The sequence below is a fragment of the Rhamphochromis longiceps genome, linkage group LG3, assembly GCF_057381845.1.
Source record: "Rhamphochromis longiceps isolate RC_006_pf linkage group LG3, R_longiceps_female_GT1.1, whole genome shotgun sequence".
NCBI classification, from domain to species: Eukaryota; Metazoa; Chordata; class Actinopteri; order Cichliformes; family Cichlidae; genus Rhamphochromis; species Rhamphochromis longiceps.
Genome location: NC_140559.1, coordinates 17,375,380 through 17,395,782, shown reverse-complemented (window position 1 = coordinate 17,395,782; position 20,403 = coordinate 17,375,380). Strand labels below are relative to the sequence as shown.

General features: G+C 41.0%; 2 protein-coding genes across 2 annotated transcripts in view; both read left to right on the top strand.

Annotated features, from left to right (window-relative positions):
* The first annotated feature begins 163 nt into the window (after positions 1–163).
* LOC146673220 (butyrophilin-like protein 2) lies at positions 164–5,368 on the top strand. Its single transcript, XM_085400937.1, has 2 exons — positions 164–308; positions 5,028–5,368. Exons 1-2 carry the CDS (start codon positions 164–166, stop codon positions 5,366–5,368), a joined length of 486 nt encoding a protein of 161 aa, XP_085257063.1.
* Positions 5,369–13,700: 8,332 nt separating this feature from the next.
* Positions 13,701–20,403, top strand: part of LOC146673215 (Fc receptor-like protein 4) — a 93,970-nt gene continuing 87,267 nt past the window's right edge. The window contains exons 1-5 of the mRNA XM_085401874.1: positions 13,701–13,731; positions 14,336–14,371; positions 17,669–17,932; positions 18,572–18,577; positions 19,919–20,155. Of these exons, the coding sequence (XP_085258000.1) occupies positions 13,701–13,731; positions 14,336–14,371; positions 17,669–17,932; positions 18,572–18,577; positions 19,919–20,155 (574 nt within the window). The remainder of the gene's footprint in view (positions 13,732–14,335; positions 14,372–17,668; positions 17,933–18,571; positions 18,578–19,918; positions 20,156–20,403) is intronic.

The following is a 20,403-nucleotide window of genomic DNA, read 5'->3' as shown; positions in this document are numbered from 1 at the left end:
CATCACTCTGACATGTCGAGCTCCAAATAACAACATTGGTGTTTTGGAGTGGAGCAGAGCTGACCTGGACACAGAATATGTCCTTTTGTACCGTGATGAGCAGTTTGATCCAGACAACCAGCATCCATCTTTTAAGAACCGGGTGGATCTGCAGGACAGACAGATGAAGGATGGAGACGTGTCTTTGATCCTGAAGGATGTGACGATTAATGATGCTGGAACATATGACTGTCATGTCTTCATGAGAGGAACAAACCACAAGAACAGTAAACCCATCAGCAGCATCTACCTCAGGGTTGTCCCTCCAGGTGAGTGAGTAGTGTTTTTTTCTAAAGATGTTCTTTGTAGAAAGCAGCTGGTCTGAGTGATGTGATCAGAGTGTAGTAGATAATGTCTGACAGCAGTTTAAATAGGGCAGCCGATACATGTAGTCTCACAGAAGGCTTTTCAAACTTGTGATATAAACTATCAGCCAATATCAGATAATATATCAGATGGCATGTACTGGACATGGAAATTACACAAATTTATCAATGATTGTGTTAGACAAGGAATGGCTTGGCATAGGAAGACCTTGGATGGCAAGTGGTTGTTTTCCTGACTTGTTGCATGCACGGACAAGGCAAGCCAGCACATAGTCCCAGATGTCCTTTTCTATAGTGAGTGACCAAAATCAGCACATTGGGAGAGAGATGTCAAGTCTTTTTCAAGGTATTGGAGCTTGTGTTGTGTTGGACCAAAAGTGCAGCACTCTGAAATGAAGGGTGAACTAAAATGCAGCTTTATTTCTGGGCAGTGACAAAATAAAAAGTCAGAAGCAAATAATCTGAAATAATAACTCTTCTTAGAAACCATATAACAAAGAGGGGCACAGTGAAGAGAGAGAATGTGACAAAAGGGAAAGAAAAAAATATATATACACAAACACAGAATCACGTGTGAACAGGAAACAGGCAGGAGAACAGCTAATTATAAACTAATTATAAAGTGATGAAAGTAGAACTAAATTCAAAGCACACAAGATAATCGGTCACCAAAATAAAACAGGAAGGAACAGAGCACAGGAAACAAATGCAGACTTGACACAAAGACAAGAAGGTTAAAAATAACACGAAGACAAGACTGACTTCACAAGAAGGCATTATGATAGGGTGGCTTGTCTTAGAACATAGAGTAGGTCATTTACTGATTGGAAGGTTGGTGGTTCAAGTAAGATACTAACCCCAAACTGTTCCATTATACATCCATTGGAGTGTACATGTTAGATAGAAAGCACTTAAGCATAGAAAAATGCTTAGCTAATAGGGTGTGAATGAGTGAAAATATTTTATAAAGCACTTTGAGTTCAATTCAATTCAATTCAATTTTATTTATATAGCGCCAAATCACAACAAAAGTCGCCTCAAGGCGCTTCATAGATACAGAGAAAAACCCAACAATCATATGACCCCCTATGAGCAAGCACTTTGGCAACAGTAGGAAGGAAAAACTCCCTTTTAACAGGAAGAAACCTCCGGCAGAACCAGGCTCAGGGAGGGGCGGCCATCTGCTGCGACCGGTTGGGGTGAGTAGCCTGGAAGAGTAAAAAAGCATTATATACGAATCAGTACATTTACCATAACAGAAACAAGATAGAATACAAAAAAAAAAAAAAAAAGCCTAAAACAATTAGACTGTTATAATAAAACAAAAAAGAACTAAGCATATAAAGACTAAACACAGAGAAAACCAACCAGGACTGCAGCAAGGACTAAACGCAGAAGGATTACAGCTATAATGAGAACCAAAGTCCCCAACTACTCTCAGATGGAGATACACAAGTCCATGATCTACAGCTCAGGGCCCTATTTCAGGAAGCCGGTTTAGTGCAAACTCTGAGTAAGTATACCCTGAGTTAATGAAAACTCTGGGTTTTCGGTTTCACAAAGCGAGTTTAGATTAATTCTGAGTGAGTTACTATGACGACACACTCCGTGAAGCTAACCTGCCCCCTAGCAGGTTTACTTCAACTAACCCTGACTTTCTCCGCCTCTTTGTCGGAAACCTGACAGTAGGAAGTGTCAGACATGGCGTGCCCCTTCCTTGAAGAGCCAGTAGATGTTGAAGCCCAAATTCTCCGCAGAGCTCTCCGCCGGGAGAGAGTGATTAGAGCGCGTTTGGACATTTTATCATTTCCTGATGATTTTCTGTGTGAACGTTTCCGTTTTTCAGCACAATCTATAATTTATTTGAATAACATCCTCAGGCCTAATATTGCTCATGTGACACATCGTGGACATTCTCTCAGTTCTGTACATATTATTTGTATTGCACTTCGGTTTTTTGCAAACGGGAGCTTTCTGTATAATATTGATGACGCTGAGCACGTTTCCAAGGCTACCGTCTGTCGGGCAGTCAGGAATGTTACAGTTGCACTGAAACGTCTTCTGCACTCGTCTGTGGTTTTCCCCGGTCACAGACCCACAAGATTCATCAAAGAGGGATTCCACAAAATTGCAGGTATCAGGATGACCAAAACTTAATTTATGATGTGGCGATACTTGAACTACTACTTAAATTTTACATTTATTTTCACGGTTCCCAGGCGTGATTGGCTGTATAGATGGCACTCACATTCCAATCATTGCTCCTTCAGTAAATGAAGGAGACTATGTGAACAGGAAGTCTTTCCACAGCATTAATGTACAGGTACATAGTTCCCTGTAGCATTTCAAACTAACAAATCATTTCATTATAGTAATGGATGCTAATTTGTGTTCTCTGCACTGTGAAGATCATATGTGATGCTGCCAACATTATCACAAATGTGGAAGCCAAGTGGCCAGGCTCTGTGAGTGGTGGTGGTGGAGGACCCCCACCTGTTTTTCGGGCCTCCGCTTTTTTTCTAGTGGCCATAACGGGCCGCATTTGAGCATACAGAGTAAGCAAATATGTACTTGTAATGTGCTCAGATAATTTCAATAAGTGCTTACAGAAAGAAAATTAATGTAGCCTCTAACTGCAAATGATTTACATAGGACAAACAGACCAAGCACTATGGCTCATAATACAATTTCACCTTACCTGTTTGGACTATATTTTTATATTTCATTTTTACTTGCTGCCAGGAACATTTGGGGCCTGTTGGGTTGCACCTGCGCTCACATCACGTCACAAAATAAAATGTATAAAATAAAAATTGAAATATAATAAATAACGTGCTAAATGGGTGAAATGTTTAAATTAACACTCACGCATTGACTCTGTCGGCTATGTTTTGCCATGCATGCTCCCTTTCTTTTGCAGCTGAGGCTGTGTTACTTTTTTTCCGCAAAATTTGCATGTTATCGGCATATGCTGCCATCAGAATTTCGGCGTCAAGCGCTGTAAAATACATTGACCGCGCCTTCTTTCTCTCCGTCTCCATGGTGACTCGCTTAATCTGTGCTCCACTAATCAGGGCTTTATGTATCCTCGTGCGCGCGCTTAACTTGGGGTTAAAGCAACTCCGCGTTGATTGAACTAATTGTTATCAGCCTTTCTGAAACCGAATATTCCGAGTTGGACAGTTTGGGGTTACTCAACCCTGAGTATCGTTTTTCACTCTGAGTTTTCTAAACCGGCTTCCTGAAATAGGGCCCAGGTGGAGGAATCTGTCCAGGACAATTATTAGTCGTGCACTGCACAAAGTTGGCCTTTATGGAAGAGTGGCAAGACGAAAGCCATTGTTAACAGAAAACCATAAGAAGTCCCGTTTGCAGTTTGCCACAAGCCATGTGGGGGACACAGCAAACATGTGGGGGACACAGCAAACATGTGGAAGAAGGTGCTCTGGTCAGATGAGACCAAAATGGAACTTTTTGGCCAAAAAGCAAAATGCTATGTGTGGCAGAAAACTAACACTGCACATCACTCTGAACACACCATCCCCACTATCAAATATGTTGGTGGCAGCATCATGCTCTGGGGGTGCTTCTCTTCAGCAGGGACATGGAAGCTGGTCAGAGTTGATGGGAAGATGGATGGAGCCAAATACAGGGCAATCTCAAAAGACTTGAGACTGGGGCGGAGGTTCACCTTCCAGCAGGACAACGACCCTAAACATAAAGCCAGGGCAACAATGGAATGGTTTAAAACAAAACATATCCATGTGTTAGAATGGCCCAGTCAAAGTCCAGATCTAAATCCAATCGAGAATCTGTGGCAAGATCTGAAAACTGCTGATCACAAACGCTGTCCATCTAATCTGACTGAGCTGGAGCTGTTTTGCAAAGAAGAATGGGCAAAGATTTCAGTCTCTAGATGTGCAAAGCTGGTAGAGACAGACCCTAAAAGACTGGCAGCTGTAATTGCAGCAAAAGGTGGTTCTACAAAGTATTGACTCAGGGGGCTGAATAATTACGCACACCCCACTTTTCAGTTATTTATTTGTAAAAAATGTTTGGAATCATGTATGATTTTCGTTCCACTTCTCATGTGTGCTCCACTTTGTGTTGGTCTTTCACGTGGAATTCCAATAAAACTGATTCATGCTTGTGGCTGTAATGTGACAAAATGTGGAAAAGCTCAAGGTGGCCGAATACTTTTGCAAGCCACTGTATATATACACACACACACATATCCGCGACCTCCTCTATTGGTCAGTAATACTACTGTGCAGGGGTCTGTCCTTCCATGATGGTTCCAACTCTTTCTTGGGTTTCTGCTGCCTGAGGTATTCGCTGAGCACACTGTCGGTTTGGGTCATCTTCTTGATGTACTGACATTCACTAGTCCCCAGCCTCCTTGCTTCCATTTAGCATAGTCTCAGAGTGCTGGAATTCAGGTGAAACCCTCCATGCATGGTCCAGAGCTTCCTTGTCCTACTGTCAGTCGCTTCTATCTCCTTCTTTGGCCAGCAGGGTACCTGATCATGGGCAGGGCGTAGGTGTTGATAGGCCAGATCTCGTTCTTAATATCTGTCTATGTTTAACATGAGGCTAAAATTCCGTCTCAGTGGGTCACTGGTGACCTTTAACCTCTCTGCTCTGTGTTGCTTCCTCTTTCAGACCAGAAAACCATCACAGCTCAGTCTGGAGAGGACGTCACTCTAACATGTCGAGCTCCAAATAAAAATATCAAATTTGTTCACTGGAGCAGAGCTGACCTGGAGCCAGAAAATCTTGTTTTGTACCAGGATGGGAAGTTTCTTCCAGATAACCAGCATCCATCTTTTAAGAACTGGGTTGATCTGAAGGACAGACAGATGAAGGATGGAGACGTGTCTTTGATTCTAAAACTTGTGACAAGTGTTGATGATGGAACATACAAGTGTCGAGTGTTCATGGAAGAAACTCGCTCATGGAAACACAGCATCATCCACCTTCGTGTTGCTCCTCCAGGTGAGTGAGTAGAGTTGAGTGTGTGTGTGATCAGAGGTGAAGCTGCTTCCTGGTTGTTGATGTTTGTTTGTTGTATGGATGAGCTGGTGGATGTCAGAGGTAGACAGATGTTTCTCCAGCTGTTGTCTTTGTGGCTGGTAGTCTAGAGTTGTAGAGCAGCATTGTTTGGTTAGAGCAGAAACAAAGACATTTATGAATCCGTCTCTTCTTCTCTTGCTCTCTAACTCGTCTGTAAACATGTGTGGGGAAACTCAATGATAAAGCCTACAGCTGGTGGGGGAGGGGAGGGGTGAAGCTGGTGGTTGTGAGTCTGTGAAAGTGAATCCTGCCGGTGCCGTAGCTGGTGAAAACGTACTTAGTGCTCTGTAGTTCCTTACCGAAACGTCTTCTATAGACGAACATCTATAGTCTCCGACCTTTAACCTCTCTGCTCTGTGTTGTTTCCTCTTTCAGACCAGAAAACCATCACAGCTGAGTCTGGACAGGACGTCACTCTGACATGTCGAGCTCCAAACAACAAGAAAGTTGTAAAGTGGAGCAGAGCTGACCTGAAGACAGAATATGTACTTTTGTACCAAGATGATCACTTTGTTACAGACAACCAGCATCCATCTTTTAAGAACCGGGTGGATCTGCAGGACAGACAGATGAAGGATGGAGACGTGTCTTTGATTCTGAAGGATGTGACGATTAATGACGCTGGAACATACGAGTGTGGTGTCTTCATGAGAGGAACAAACCAAAAGGACAGTAAAACCATCAGTAGAGTCACACTGAGTGTTGCTCCTCCAGGTGAGTGTTTGTAAAGATGTTGTTGATGAGACTTTGTAGAAAGCAGCTGGTCTGAGTGATGTGATCAAAGTGCAGCAGATTCATGTTTAACCTATAATTTAAAAATAAGATACAAATGATCTGACCAAAACTGTTTACGCCATTTGAAAAAAAAATACAAAATAAGCACCAAACCAGTAAAAAAATTATATTTTTTTGGATGAAAACAGTACTTGTGTTATTTTATTTTCATTTAATTTTTTATTTAATTTTTTTTTTTTGCTTTGTGAAACTCCATCTTCGGTCTTTTTCCCTTCTGGTTAAGTCAAATGAGTGAAATTCATAAATACATAAACCCTCAAACAAATGGAATTTTAAGTTATCATTTTTGTTACTTTGAAAAAACAAATGTGATTCTTAATAATTAGCATGGTTGCGTAGTATTTAGCATTTGCCTCACAGCAAGAAGGTCCTGGGTTCAATTCCACCATCAGGCTCTTTCTGTGTGTAGTTGCATGTCCTCCCCATGTTTGTGTGGGTTCTCTCCTCACTTCCTCCCACAGTCCAAAGACATTTAGTTAGTGGGGTTAGGTTAACTGGTCGTTCTAAATTGCCTGTGAGTGTGAGGGTGTACCCTTCCTCTCACCCTGCAGTAGCTGAACAAGGCTTCAGCCGTCCTTTGACCCTGTATAACCTGGCTAGGTTTTCTTTTATTGCAGCAATTTTTAGCAGTTTTGTTCAGATCATATGCATCTTTTTTTAAAAGGAAGCTCAGAGCTCAGAAATCCCCATATTAATAATAATAATAATAATAATAATAATAATGGATTGGATTTATATAGCGCTTTTCAAGGCACCCAAAGCACTTTACAATTCCACTATTCATTCACTCTCACATTCACACACTGGTGGAGGCAGCTACAGTTGTAGCCACAGCTGCCCTGGGGCAGACTGACTGACTATGTAAGATTTTACACAATATTCACATTTTGACCAACTTACATTTTACTTAATCATTAGATCAGACATAAGCATTCGAAGAGGAAATGGATTCTGTTCTGTTCTTCACTCATCACCTACCTGAAAGCTGACACCTCACACCTGTTTCTCACCTGCAGGTCAAACAGGAGAATCTGTTGGACTGATTGTTGGTCTGTCAGTTCCTGCTGTGCTTCTTCTTGCTGCTGTTGTTGGTTTTCTGATCTACAGAAAACATAAACGACAGAACCGAGATTTTAACTAGCATCCTGATGAGCAGCAGCAGGTTTGAAATGTCTCAGAGCTTCTGTCATGTTGATGCATAAACATGAAGAAAGAGGTATTAAAAGAGGTTTAAAAGAGAGGTCTTAAAGGTAGGAAACATTAAGGCAGAAAAGCAGCAAAACCACACTGAAGAAACTTAAACACTAGAGATCTACAGAAAATATAAACGGTCTCCAGGTTCAAATGAGCGTCGTGCTGATCAAGAGATTACACAACCTCTTCGGACATAAGATCATCTTATCCTGAACATCCAGAGTCTGATGTTATTTCTCTGGTGACCATCATGTTCAGACTCAGACCAACTGTGTCTGTGCTGTCTGTCAGTGATTCTGAACTACAATTTATTCATCTTCAGGCTGTTCATTAGATAAAACTGTGTTACAAACATGAATGAATTTATGTGCTATAATCTCAGAATCAACTATAGTTTTTTCGTATTTTAGCTTCAGGATCAGCACTTTACAGTTTAATTACAGACACTGACATAAAGTGTGTGATGGTGTATAGATAAGGTCTGGTGGATTATAGATGATCAATAACTAATCTGATAGTTTTGAGGAATTGATCAGCTAAAACAGAACTGTTGCCTGAATTGTGGGTGTTTAAACCCGTATGGAAAAGAAATAGAAAGAAAACTTATAAAAGACTTGCATAAGATTGTCATGGTCCTGGGTCGAGCGACCCAGTGTTTGAGTTTTATGTATCTTTTGTATTCATTTGTGCCTAGCGTAGTTCACCTAGTTAATTTCTAGATTGCTGTTTAGTCTTGTTCCTTAGTTGTTTATGTCATCTCCCCCTGTACTAAGTCTCCCTGGTTCATGTGTCATGTCTGCGTGGTTATATTTAGTTCTTGTCATGTCTAATCTCCATGTTTCCTGTTTTACTTTGGAAGTCTGCATTCAATGTCAGTGTATTTAGTTTCGCCTCTCCTGTCCTGTCGTTAGATTTATGTGTGTCAGCTGTGCTCCCATGTGTGGCCACTTCCCCTGATCATCCCTCATGTGTATTTAGTCTCTGTGTTTCATACAGTCTGTGTCGCGTCGTCTGTGTTCCCACCCTCCATGTTGTCACAGCCAGTCCTTTGTATTCATAGTTATGGTTTCCTGTGTCTTCATAGTTTATCCTGGTATCACTTTCCCAGTTTAGTTATAGTTTAGTTTTGTCACTGCGCTTTTGCCTTGTTTGCACTCCTTGTCTTCAACCACAATAAAGGCTCGTACTCAGTTTTGTGTCCTCGCCTGTGTCTGCACCTGAGTCCTCCACACGGTCTGCCACAGCGGACCGTGACAAAGATGTGGCCTACTTCATATAGTGAATCATATAAGGCTTACATGATTTACTCATGAAAGTGGCCACTTTCTCATTACTTTCATATATTGTTTTAGTAAGTATTCAAAACATACAAGTTTCATTTATATGATTTTTCAAGGGGTCTTATATCTGTTTTCACTCTTGTATGCTTTTCATACAAGTTTCACACAAGACAGATACAACCTGATAGGTTTTGTATTGTTGATTGTCATTTATGCTTAGAAACATTTATTCATATATGCTTAGAAGTGTATAATCATTTGTAGATTGAAAGAATGTTTCATCCTAAGAGGTCTGTAACAACTCTGTGTAGCATGAAGAGGGGGTGAGTTCACTCCCCTACAGAGGAGAGATCGTATCTTCCTTTGCTGATTTATGGTATAGCAAACACACGTATATCTGTTTAAGTATTTAGCCTTTTGTTTAGATGAACTGCTGGACTTCCTTACCGGGGGGGGTCTAGTCTACCCTCTTCCTGACCAAGGATGTTTGCTTGTGTGCTTTTATGACCCTTTGATCAGCAGTACCCCCCCCCCCCCCCCCCCCCCCACACACACACACACACACACACATACACCCACATACACAGGCAAGGTACTCTTTGTGTGTATGTAGACGTCATATGTTAATGAACCTATGCATATTCATGTAACCACAATAAAATAACAAGGTGCAATAATAATTAATGTGCAATAATAACAGTGTGCAATACACATACACTTATTCTTCTTTTTTATACTAAGTTAATATACTGTGTTGTGTTGTTTGTTACGTTGTGATGTGTCATATCGTGTCGTGTTGTGTTATATGTAGTGCCGACGTAGGACAGTTTTTCCAATTTCATTGTACTACTGTACTATGTATGACTGTGCAATGACAATAAAGAGTTATCTTATCTTATCTTATCTTAAAAGGAGTGCTGTGGGGAAACCTGGCTGAGAGTCTGACAGAGGTCAAGTGGTGGAACGACGCTTGGCTCCAGCCAGGTCTCCCTCATGCATGAGTAACCAGAGAACTTTGGTGCCTTGAGTCTTGCTTTGCGGTGTAATTATATTGTCTTCAACGTTCCAGCGAATAGGGTTTATGCTATAAACCTAACACAACCTTTATAAGATTTATATATATCTTTTCCGTATGGGTAGGTTCACGCATATACACAGGTATTTTTGAAACTGGAGATTTTCCATTTTTGGGTTTTTTGGGTTTTTTTAAATCCCGTCTACACGTACAGTTTTGGAAAAATATCTATGTCCACATGTAAACACTAAAAACTGAGTTTTTTGAAAATCTCCACCCTGGCAGGAGATCTTAAAAATCTCCGCTTTCACTGATCCTTTCAATTGTGTAATTTATTACACAATTGATCTAGGTAGCTCTTTTTTGGAAGTTCAGTTAACGCTAGAAATGAGTTTTTGTCATGCGACGGCTGTGTGAAGGCAAGAGAGGACCCAAATGCACGGCTCTAGACACACGGGGATGAACTCAAAGGCAGGTCTTTATTAACAGGAACATAAGAAGTCATACAAAAACTATACTGGGAGCAACTAAAGCTGAGGCGCTGGGAAGACACGCTAAATGCACACAACCTAGAGGGACGACGCAACACAGAACAAAGGGACACTCTGACATAAATACACAGAAGGTAATGAGGGAAGTGGGAACACACGGGGAACACAGCTGAAGACAATTACTTATGACCGAGCAGGGAGGACATGAAACTGAAAATACTGACACCAAGATGTGGACCTCAAACACAACACAGTACACAGAGATGAGCACAGAGAGAGAGAGGCAGAGAACAAGGATGAATACGAGGGGATGAGGAGAACACAGAACACAAAGGACGGGAACACGGTACCAGAGCAAACACCACAATAAAAGCATGGACACAGGGGGAATAATAATACCAAACCAAACAATCCAATGGACATAAGGAACAAAATACAAAACTACAGGAAAACTAAGAACACTGGGTCAAAATGACCCAGGACCATGACAGTTTTGGAGTTTTTACATGCTTTGGAGTTTGTATGCGCTTTGTCTCTAGGGGGCACTGTATATTTTTATATATAAACATATATAAATAAAACCAATTTTTTTTACATTAGTAATTCCTTTTGTGCATAATTTTATATTGTTGTTAATAATAAATTAATTAAAGCAACAAAACAACCTGAAGAGCCGGTTGGGAGCCGAAAGAGCCGACTCTTTTTAGTGAGCCGAGCTGAAAGAGCCGGAAATTCCATCACTAGCCGGGAGTTAGCTGTTCTCACCGGCTCGAGTGACCCTTGAACCCCCGGTTAGCTATCGAGTTGGTGGGTAACAGACAGCCGATGGCCCCGCCCCTCCCTGAGCCTGGTTCTGCTGGATGTTTCTTTCTGTTAATTTTCCTTCCCACTGTCACCAAAGTGCTTGCTCATAGGGGGTCATATGATTGTTGGGTTTTTGTCTGTATCTATTAAAGTACGATCTACTGTACAACATAAAGCGCCTTGAGGCAACTGTTGTTGTGATTTGGTGCTGTATAAATAAAATTGAATTGAACTGAATTGAATTGAACTGAATAGACACCAGACTGTTCTGTTCTATTAAGGCAGAGGGCTGTACCACTTGGCTTCCTACAGATCATCATGAGGAGATTGTGAACAACAGTGAAATGTGGAAAAGCTGGAAAGTGATGCTGCAGTAACATTGAGGAAGGCTACAGGGGTGTACGAGGTGCTCAACAAATTTGGCTCAATACAGGAGCAAGCTTGCAAAATAACGTACATAATCTGGCAGATAAAGGTTAAGAGAGACAAACCGCCAAGGGGAGACCCGTGTGCTCTTGTGGAATTATCAGATAATGTCTTTTGTACAGTTGACATTGTTTTGTCTGTCTGAAGAATGCATTTCACCATGTATAAGATAAATGATGAGTACAATGATTGCTAATACATTCACTAACTATATTCTGTTGCAGCAAAGTGATGTGGGTGACATGGCCAAAAACTGTCACGTGGTTAACTGAATTGTGTGTAACCTCTTTTATCAATTAAAGAGTGAGGCGGACATGCAGGAATTGGAGTTGCTTGGACAGGCGAGTGGCAACACTGCCCTCCTTGATGCTCCCCTTGCAAGTGAAACATACACTGGTGTCTGTGTGGTTGCTTTCAGTAACAGTTTCTGTTTACCAGTAGGGTTGACTTAAACCCAACAGAAAGCAGTCTCACGTATTTGTTTAATATGTGCATTGAAGGACATATCCTGGTCAAAAATGACTCCAAGGTTCCTCACAGTGTTACTTTCTAGTCCCTGTCAGTACTCTTGCTGCACCCTTTTGGTCAGATAGAAGAAGTGGTATCCAGAAGTTCTACCAGTGGCTGGACGAAGCTGGACTGAAAGGGAGGCACTAATCATGGCAGGGCAGGAAAAAGCTCTGAGCACAAGATCCACAGAAGCTGGGGTCTATTTCCCTTTTCTCACCTCTGCGGAGGGTCTTTCCTTCAAGCTTGGGTCCTCTACCAGAGGCCTGAGAGCTTGAGGGTCATGTGAAGTATCTTAGCTCTTATAGAAATTTCCGATGTTGTTCCTGGGAACCCCCTAGCTTGGGAGTCACCACACCTATTGCTCCAATTATCTTGAGTGATTTCCAGTGCACATGCACGAGAAAGGAGGGACCACAAATTACAGAAATGACAATGACAGTTACTTGTATCCATGATGTATTACTGTACGGTCTTTACTGGGTCTTTACCTTACAATATAAAGCGCCTTGAGGTGATTCTTGTTGTGATTTGGCGCTGTATAAATAAAATAATTAAATTGCATTGTCAGTAATGTTGCACATTTGGATTAAAAGGAATTGAAACCTGTGTGGCTTTGTGAGTTTATCTTTAATGTGTCTGCAAATCTATAGACATAGTACATCGTTACACATTTATACAGTTTCACACAGCTCTTGTCAGGCACACTGCATTATAGTTAGTTTTTTTAAACTTAAACGGTAATACTCCTTACACTAACATAAGTAAAATAAACATAAACAAAAGATAGTGTGATAGCCAGTCTTCATCCACTGAGATTACAGCCGATACAGGTATAGATCAAACGACAATGCCACGAGTTTTCAACTCATGCTGGCGAATTAGCTCTAGCTGCTAATTGTTAGCTTCATGGTTATTGCTACCAATGAATATATACTAATGACACATAAAGGGGGTTAACGGACAACTTTCCTACATTCTCTGTAACCCCGTTGACTTATCTTTAAACACAGCTCAAGTTATTTACTTTCTTGTATCTGCTTACCTGCAAATGTATAGACATAGAACATTGTTACACCTTTATACATAGTCTCACACAGCTCTTGTTAGGCACTGCATTATGGTTAGTGGCCGGGCCTGTTTACTACTGTGAGAGCTGCTCATTTCAGGAGATACTCCCTTTTATGTGGTAACGGAGGAATAACTACCCTTCCAGTACTGTCTTATTGGAGACTGGTGCACACATTATTTTACAACAATAAAAAAATAACCTATTTGAACAATCAGAACATTTTAAATAAATATTATATTGTAAATAAAATGGGGGATGTGTTGTTTTTGTCCATAATGCCTCTCTTGTCCTACAGTATTTAAAGTCCAACATCTCCCTCTAGTGGCCACATATAAACCATGTGTGAGGATGGTGTTAATGTAAAATGTGAATCACAGTGTTCCAGTCAGTCATCAGTGTGTCTCTGCACAGCTGTAATTAAAATGTGTTCAGAGGGCCTCAGTGTCTGAATGGTTCCAGTTCAGCTCCATAACAGCAGCGTCCCTGGTTTGATTCCTGTGTTTCAGCTCATATCTGCCTCTCTCACTGAGGGGGGCGTACATATACACACACACATACACACACTAACCACTAACTCTATTTGAAACAATAGAAAAGCTGGTGCTCAGAGGAAGAGGGCGGGCTTTACTTGGTGTCAGTGACAGAAATGAAAAAAAGCTCAAATGAGTGAGAAGGACGATGAAGGAAACATCTGTGCTGTGTCTGCTCTGTAAGTAGAATCTCTGTGTTTGTTTGAATTCTTGTACTTTGACTGTCTGCTCTCCTGATAACTGATGATGGAGGAGAAGACATGAAAAACAAATCAGGCTGAATTCAAGTTCAAAACACCACCAGGACCAACTGCAGGTCTGAACTGACTCTTTATCTTTGCTCAGGAGTCGAGGAAACACAGCAGGCAGTGAAAAGATCAAATCATTCACTCATTATATCAACACAGCTGCACAGTGGACACATGACTTTACTGTGGTTTCTTTTAGGAGTAGAGGACATGTTGTATTATATGAACAGTGTAGTCAGTGCACATATTTATGATCACAACAATTACATTCAGTGCTGTTTCTGAGATTAAAAAATATAATAATTAAATTTGAATAGAGGAGCTTGAACAGCATAGGGATATACATATGGGATGTTCTGTTTTACTATTACACACTTCCCCATCTTTTGTTGTCCAAATGTTTTTGAAACATATTCCTGTCATCAAATAGAAAATGAGCAGATATACCAGAGAGAGTTTGTGTGTTTGTCAGCTGTTTGTGTGCAGTTGTTCTTTATGTTCACCTCAAATCAACCTGAGTGTCATTTCTCTTTAGTTCTGATCTCACTGCTGAGCTGCTCAACAAACCAAGGTCAGTAACCTTCTTCTGTCACACGACCTGCAAATAAGGCACAAGTACGCTATACTTGCATGCAATTTGTGGGCAACAAGGCGCAACTACGCTGCAACAAGAAAAGTGATTATGATAGTTTTAATTTTATAGGTAATATATAAGACAGACTTAATAGTGAAACTTCCATTATGCAGAAAATTACTTAAGCAGAACCAGTAATTACTCGGGTTGCTGCGATACTTAAAATTATTTACAGAACAATCTGTATCTCTTTCCCTTTAAAATACCTGGAAGTTAGAAAATAGATGAAATTACGTGACTCCATAACACGGCCCACAACCCAGTAAGTACTTACAGTACTTGTTTCATTGTTTCTTGCAAAAACCTGATTTGTTGCCCGCAAAATGCACATAATGGAATACATTTTAAAAGTAACCTTGCCAACAGTGGGTCATTTTATAAAATGTTGCTAGAAATGCCTGCCAGTCCTGAGATTGTTAATGAAAAAATGTATGCATTACACATTACAGATAGTAGTTTGTTGTAATACTCAATACATTACCATGTTACCCTGTAAAATGACCTGAAATACACAGTCTCATAATTACCATTTAACAAAGACAAAAGCTAAGGCTACAGCCACACACACCAATACACATAATGAGGACACATTAAGCAATTTGTATTGGTGATATTTCAGCATTTAGCATTATGTACAAATACAACAAGAAATAAAGATGAAAACCGGTGCAAAGACACTTTAAAGTGATTACCACAGTGATTCTGTAGAAACATGAACAGGTAGAAATGGAGGCTCCAGCCTGACTGCTGATCAGTTTGTTACCTGTTGAAGTTCAGCATCTGGCTGCTGAGCTGGGGTCAGATTTCACTCTGGATTCCTGGCTATATATCTCCACAGTTTTCAAAAACTACAACTACTCTCTTCCTCCTGCCTATGGACTGAAATTAGTTGACTGTAGCACAAATGTGCCGAAAAAATTGAATTCTTTAAAAATAAAGAAAATTTAAAAGAAAAAAAAACATTCTTTGATAATTTTTTTCTTTTTCAATTCAATTTTATATTAATCCCATAGTCAAAACACAAAGCACATTATACTGTAAGATAAAGAATCCTTACAATCAACCCGTTTGAGCAAGCATTTGGGAGAGAAATACTCAGGAAGAAACCGCCAGGAGGACACAAGGGAGGGTTGCCTGTCTGCTGCTTTATGCGTGAAGGCCAGAAGATACCAAACATGCAAGTTATTAAAAAAAAACAACTCCACCCTTCTAACAGTATTAAATGGATGAAATCTACGGAGAACAATTTTTGCATCAGACTATAAACACATAAAGTTTGACATTTTAACATAGGAGTGAATTCAATTCAGCACAATACAACACTCACTGTTAAGTCAGATTGTTGAATGTTGCCATTGTGCTTCTTAAATTTGTAAAGTTTTAGTTCAAACTACAGGATCAAGACATTCCTTTGCCCTCTTAAGGTTCTGGGAGGAGGCTGTAGTGTTTTATCACAAGCACATCCCTTGTGAAGATTCTGTTTGATTTTGCTTCCTGCTTTTATTATCCTTTTGGTGAGCAGGAGGTCTCAGACACACACACACACACACACACACACACACACACACACACACACACACACACACACACACACACACGCACAAGTTCTTGCACATGCATCCACGTGCACACACATAAACACACATAGGGCCTTGTCTTCGTTTTACGGAGGGAGGTGCTGTGATGTGTATTGCAACAGTTTGTCAATAAAAAGGTTGCGAGGACAGCTGCTCTTCGAAGTATTCGGGCTACAGAGAGGTGAGGAGCATAGCTCCACTGCCTGGTTCTGACCAAAGCCTTTCCTCGTTAGCGAGTTAAAGACCAGTTAAAGATGTTCTGTCTTGATTTCGCTCATCATGAGGAATAAGTCTCTAAACTAGCGGGGCCTGTGGAAACACAGACTCAACACTCACCTCAAGGTGCTCAATATGCTTCATAATGAGAGAGAGAACTCTACAAAGATGAAAAGAAAACCACAACAATCAGACAACCCCCTTTGAGCAACCACTTTGGCGACAGTGGAAGTGAAAACCTCCCTTAAAGTGGGAAGAAACCTTCAGCAAAACCAAACCAAAGCCATCTGCCACAACTGGTTAGGGTGAGCTGGGGGAGATAAAACAAAAGAAATGCTGTGGAAGACAGACAGAGATTAATAAATCTAAATATTAAATGCATTGGCTAAGGAACGAAGACAGAGGACATGACAGACTTAGACAGGAATGGGGAATGACAAAGCAACAAGAAAATATAGATCAGGAATAACTCTATCTGAAGCAAAACCAGCTCAATACATTACAACTAAAAGAAATCACCATAACACACAACAAAACATTGCTGGGTCTAATGACCCAGAACCATGACAATTTGTGCCCTACCTGATTTCCCTGTTTTTGTATGTTTGTCACACTTAATCATTTTTTCCACACAGGGCCATCTGAGCATGGATTTTTTTCCATGGTGGCGTTGGTGTAATTTAATTTATAAACTACATTTGTGTTTTCTTTGTCTAATATTTAAATGTGTTTGATCATCTGAAACATTTACAGTGAGTGTGACAAACATACAAAAACAGGAAATTAGAAAGAGCACGAATGCTTTTTCACACCACTGTAAATTCAGTTGTGGATTTAACAGGGAGCCAGTGAAGAGAAGCTAACATAGGAGAAATATGCTCTCTCTTTGTAATTCCTGTCAGTGCTCTTGCTGCAGCATACAGCTACATTTTAGTTTAATATATTCACTGAAGGACATATCCTGTAAAAAAAAAAACACCTTCCTCACAGTGTTACTGGACATCAGAATAATGCCATCCACAGTAAGTATCTGCTTAGATACCACATTTCTAAGATTTTTAGGGCCAATTATTCTAGCTTTCGTTAATTTCATTAAGAAGTGATCAAACAAAGGAGTTTTCAGGCAACACTGTTAATGTTCAGTTTCTACGCCATATTTCCTTTTCTCCTGGTGTGCAGAAAACTGAAGAACGTTTGTAATGCAAGCAACACCATAACTGTAACTGTAATGTTACTGTTAATGTTGTAATGTAACTGTAATGTTACGGAATTTAGTACAGTTCCAATATAATTTATTGTGTTAATGGAAAATGTAATGTAATATGATCTATTTGGTTTGATGTTTTTAGAATGAAAATTATAAAATAATAAAAGCAATAAACCATTTGGACCTTTTTATCAAATATAACACATAATCAATTTTTCATTGTAACCCTCACAGCTCGTCTGACTGTGAGTCCCAGCAGCTCCCAGTTCTTTCAATATGACTTTGTGTCTCTGAGCTGTGAGGAGGACGACAGCTCTGCTGGATGGACTCTGAGGAGAAACACAAGCAAACAGCAGAGGACTCGGTGTGGAGATGGGTGGGGAAAACCAGCTGGTTCTTCCTGTAACATCAGATATACTTACCCATCTGACAGTGGAGTTTACTGGTGTGAGTCCAGAGAAGGCACCGTCAGTAACATGGTTCACCTCACAGTCACTGGTAAGTAGATCAAAAATCGCAAAGTGCTTTACAATAAAAAATAAACTGAGAACAAAAATATAAAACAGCATACATATAACATCATACAGCCTAAAACTAGTTAAAAGCTAATATGAATAAATGAGAATTTAGTTGAGTCTTAAAATGAGTTACAGGGACCATTAATAGCCTTCGACTACAAGAATAGGTGTTGCATTCTAGAAGGTCAGAAATATAAGCTGGGGCTTGACCACACAGGGCTTTAAAAGTAAGGACAAAGATTTTTATATTAATTTTGTGAAGTCTCTAGCAGAAGCAACATTCTGTGCTGACTGAAGATGGTCATGTCACGGTTCGCTTGAGGACTCACACGCAGGACTCAGAGGCACAGTCAGTATTTATTACAGTCCCACCAGGTGTATATACAAACAGTGCAGGGGATGGTGCTATATACAACGCGGTGACAGGGAAAGGGCTCCGGGGAAATCCAGGCAGGAAAAAGACACTCACTCCTTTTCTGGCTCTCTCTCCAAACACTCACACAAAAGGGGAATCTGCTCGGGGGATGCAGGGTCGGGTCCAGGGGATGCGAGTCACACACAACGATCCAGCGATGAGTAGAAGCCACTCCCTGGCTTAAATGCTGGCTGCGCTGACGAGGCCCAGGTGTTTCCTCTTCAGAGGGGGCGTGGGCCGAGGGCGTGAACCCACCATGAGTTCCGCCCTGGCGAGAGAGCGAGAGAGAGAGAGAGGGGGGGGGGGGGGGGGAGGGAGAGAGAGGGGGAACACTACTAGTCAGCGGCCTGCTGATCCCCTGGCCGTGACAGGTCAAGATCTTATTCAAACACATAAACAGCTCTTACAATAATCAAGCTGTGATAAAATAAAAGCATAAAAATTAACCTCTAATTCAGCTTGCGAGACAACCGTTTGGCACTTAGTCATATTTATTAGTTGAAAAAAACCAAACAAACACTGTTTCTGATTCATTCACAAGAATGGCTCCCGAGTTCAATTCAATCTACACTCAACAAAAATATAAACGCAACACCTTTGTTACTGCTCCCATTCCCCATGGGATGGACGTAGAGACCTAAAATTCATTCCAGATACACAATATAACCATCCCTCCCAAACAGTGGTCACAAATCAGTCCAAATGTGTGGTAGTGGGCACATCTGCTATATTGAGATAATCCATCCCACCTCACAGGTGTGCCACATCAGGATGCTGATCTGACATCATGAGTAGTGCACAGGTGTACCTCAGACTGCCCACAACAAAAGGCCACCCTGGAATGTGCAGTTTTTTGCGCTATTGGGGGTCTGGGGACCCAGAACCGGTCAGTATCTGGTGTGACCACCATTTGCCTCATGCAGTGCAACACATCGTCGCATGGAGTCTATCAGATTGTCAATTGTGGCCTGTGGAATGTTGGTCCACTCCACTTCAATGGCTGTGCGAGGTTGTTGGATATAAACAATATCACCAGTGCCAAAGGCAGAAATAAGCTCCAGGATAACCATTACGCTGGATGCAGCAGAGTCAACAGACTAGAAATCACTAGAAACTTTGAGTAAAAGACTTTTTGTGGAGTGAAGCACACATAAACCCAGAATGAAATTTGTCAAAGATGTCATGCTTTTCCATAAAAGAAATGACTTGTTTGGCCACGTTTTTAAGAAGCTTTGACAAGAAAGGGATCTTAGAGATATGCCTGTAATTTTTGAACTGTGTATTTCTACAATAGAAGGCCATTAGCAAGAAAACTGATTTTAAATAACGCTGTATGGATAAAGTCATTTGGGCAGGTAGATAATACCATTTTATCAAGTAAAGATGAGATGTCATATAGTGTCATCGGATGAAACACATTCAGAGACTAAGAGTGGAGAGCCAGGAACAAAGGTATGACACTGGTAAGCTGAGTGTGTGGAGTTAGTGTTGATGAAGCTGTGTGTAAATGGATGAAATGCTGTAGTTTGTCTCTGTGTTGAGGTGGATCAGTGATCCTGCAGAGTCCTGTCCTCCCTGTGATGGAGGGAGATGACGTCACTCTGCTCTGTAAAACAAAGACCCCTCCCTCCAACCTCCCAGCTGCTTTCTATAAAGATGGCTCCCTCATCAGGAAGCAGCCTACAGGTCACATGACCATCCAGCATGTTTCCAGGTCTGATGAAGGCCTCTACAAGTGTGACATCAGCAGTCATGGAGAGTCTCCATCCAGCTGGATCACTGTCACAGGTGACACACTCACCTGTCTGTGTTTCTGCAGCTTTCAACATTCACAATGTGACAACTTGATGACTGTGTTTGCTTTGTTTTAGACAAACACAGCACCACACCTCTATCTACAACCACACCTCCACCTACATCCACCACTACATCTACACCCACCACCACAACTGTCAGATCTTCGCCCACCTCTATACATACATCCAGCACAACTCCACCCACCATTACACCCTCACCCACTGCTACCAAATCTCCAT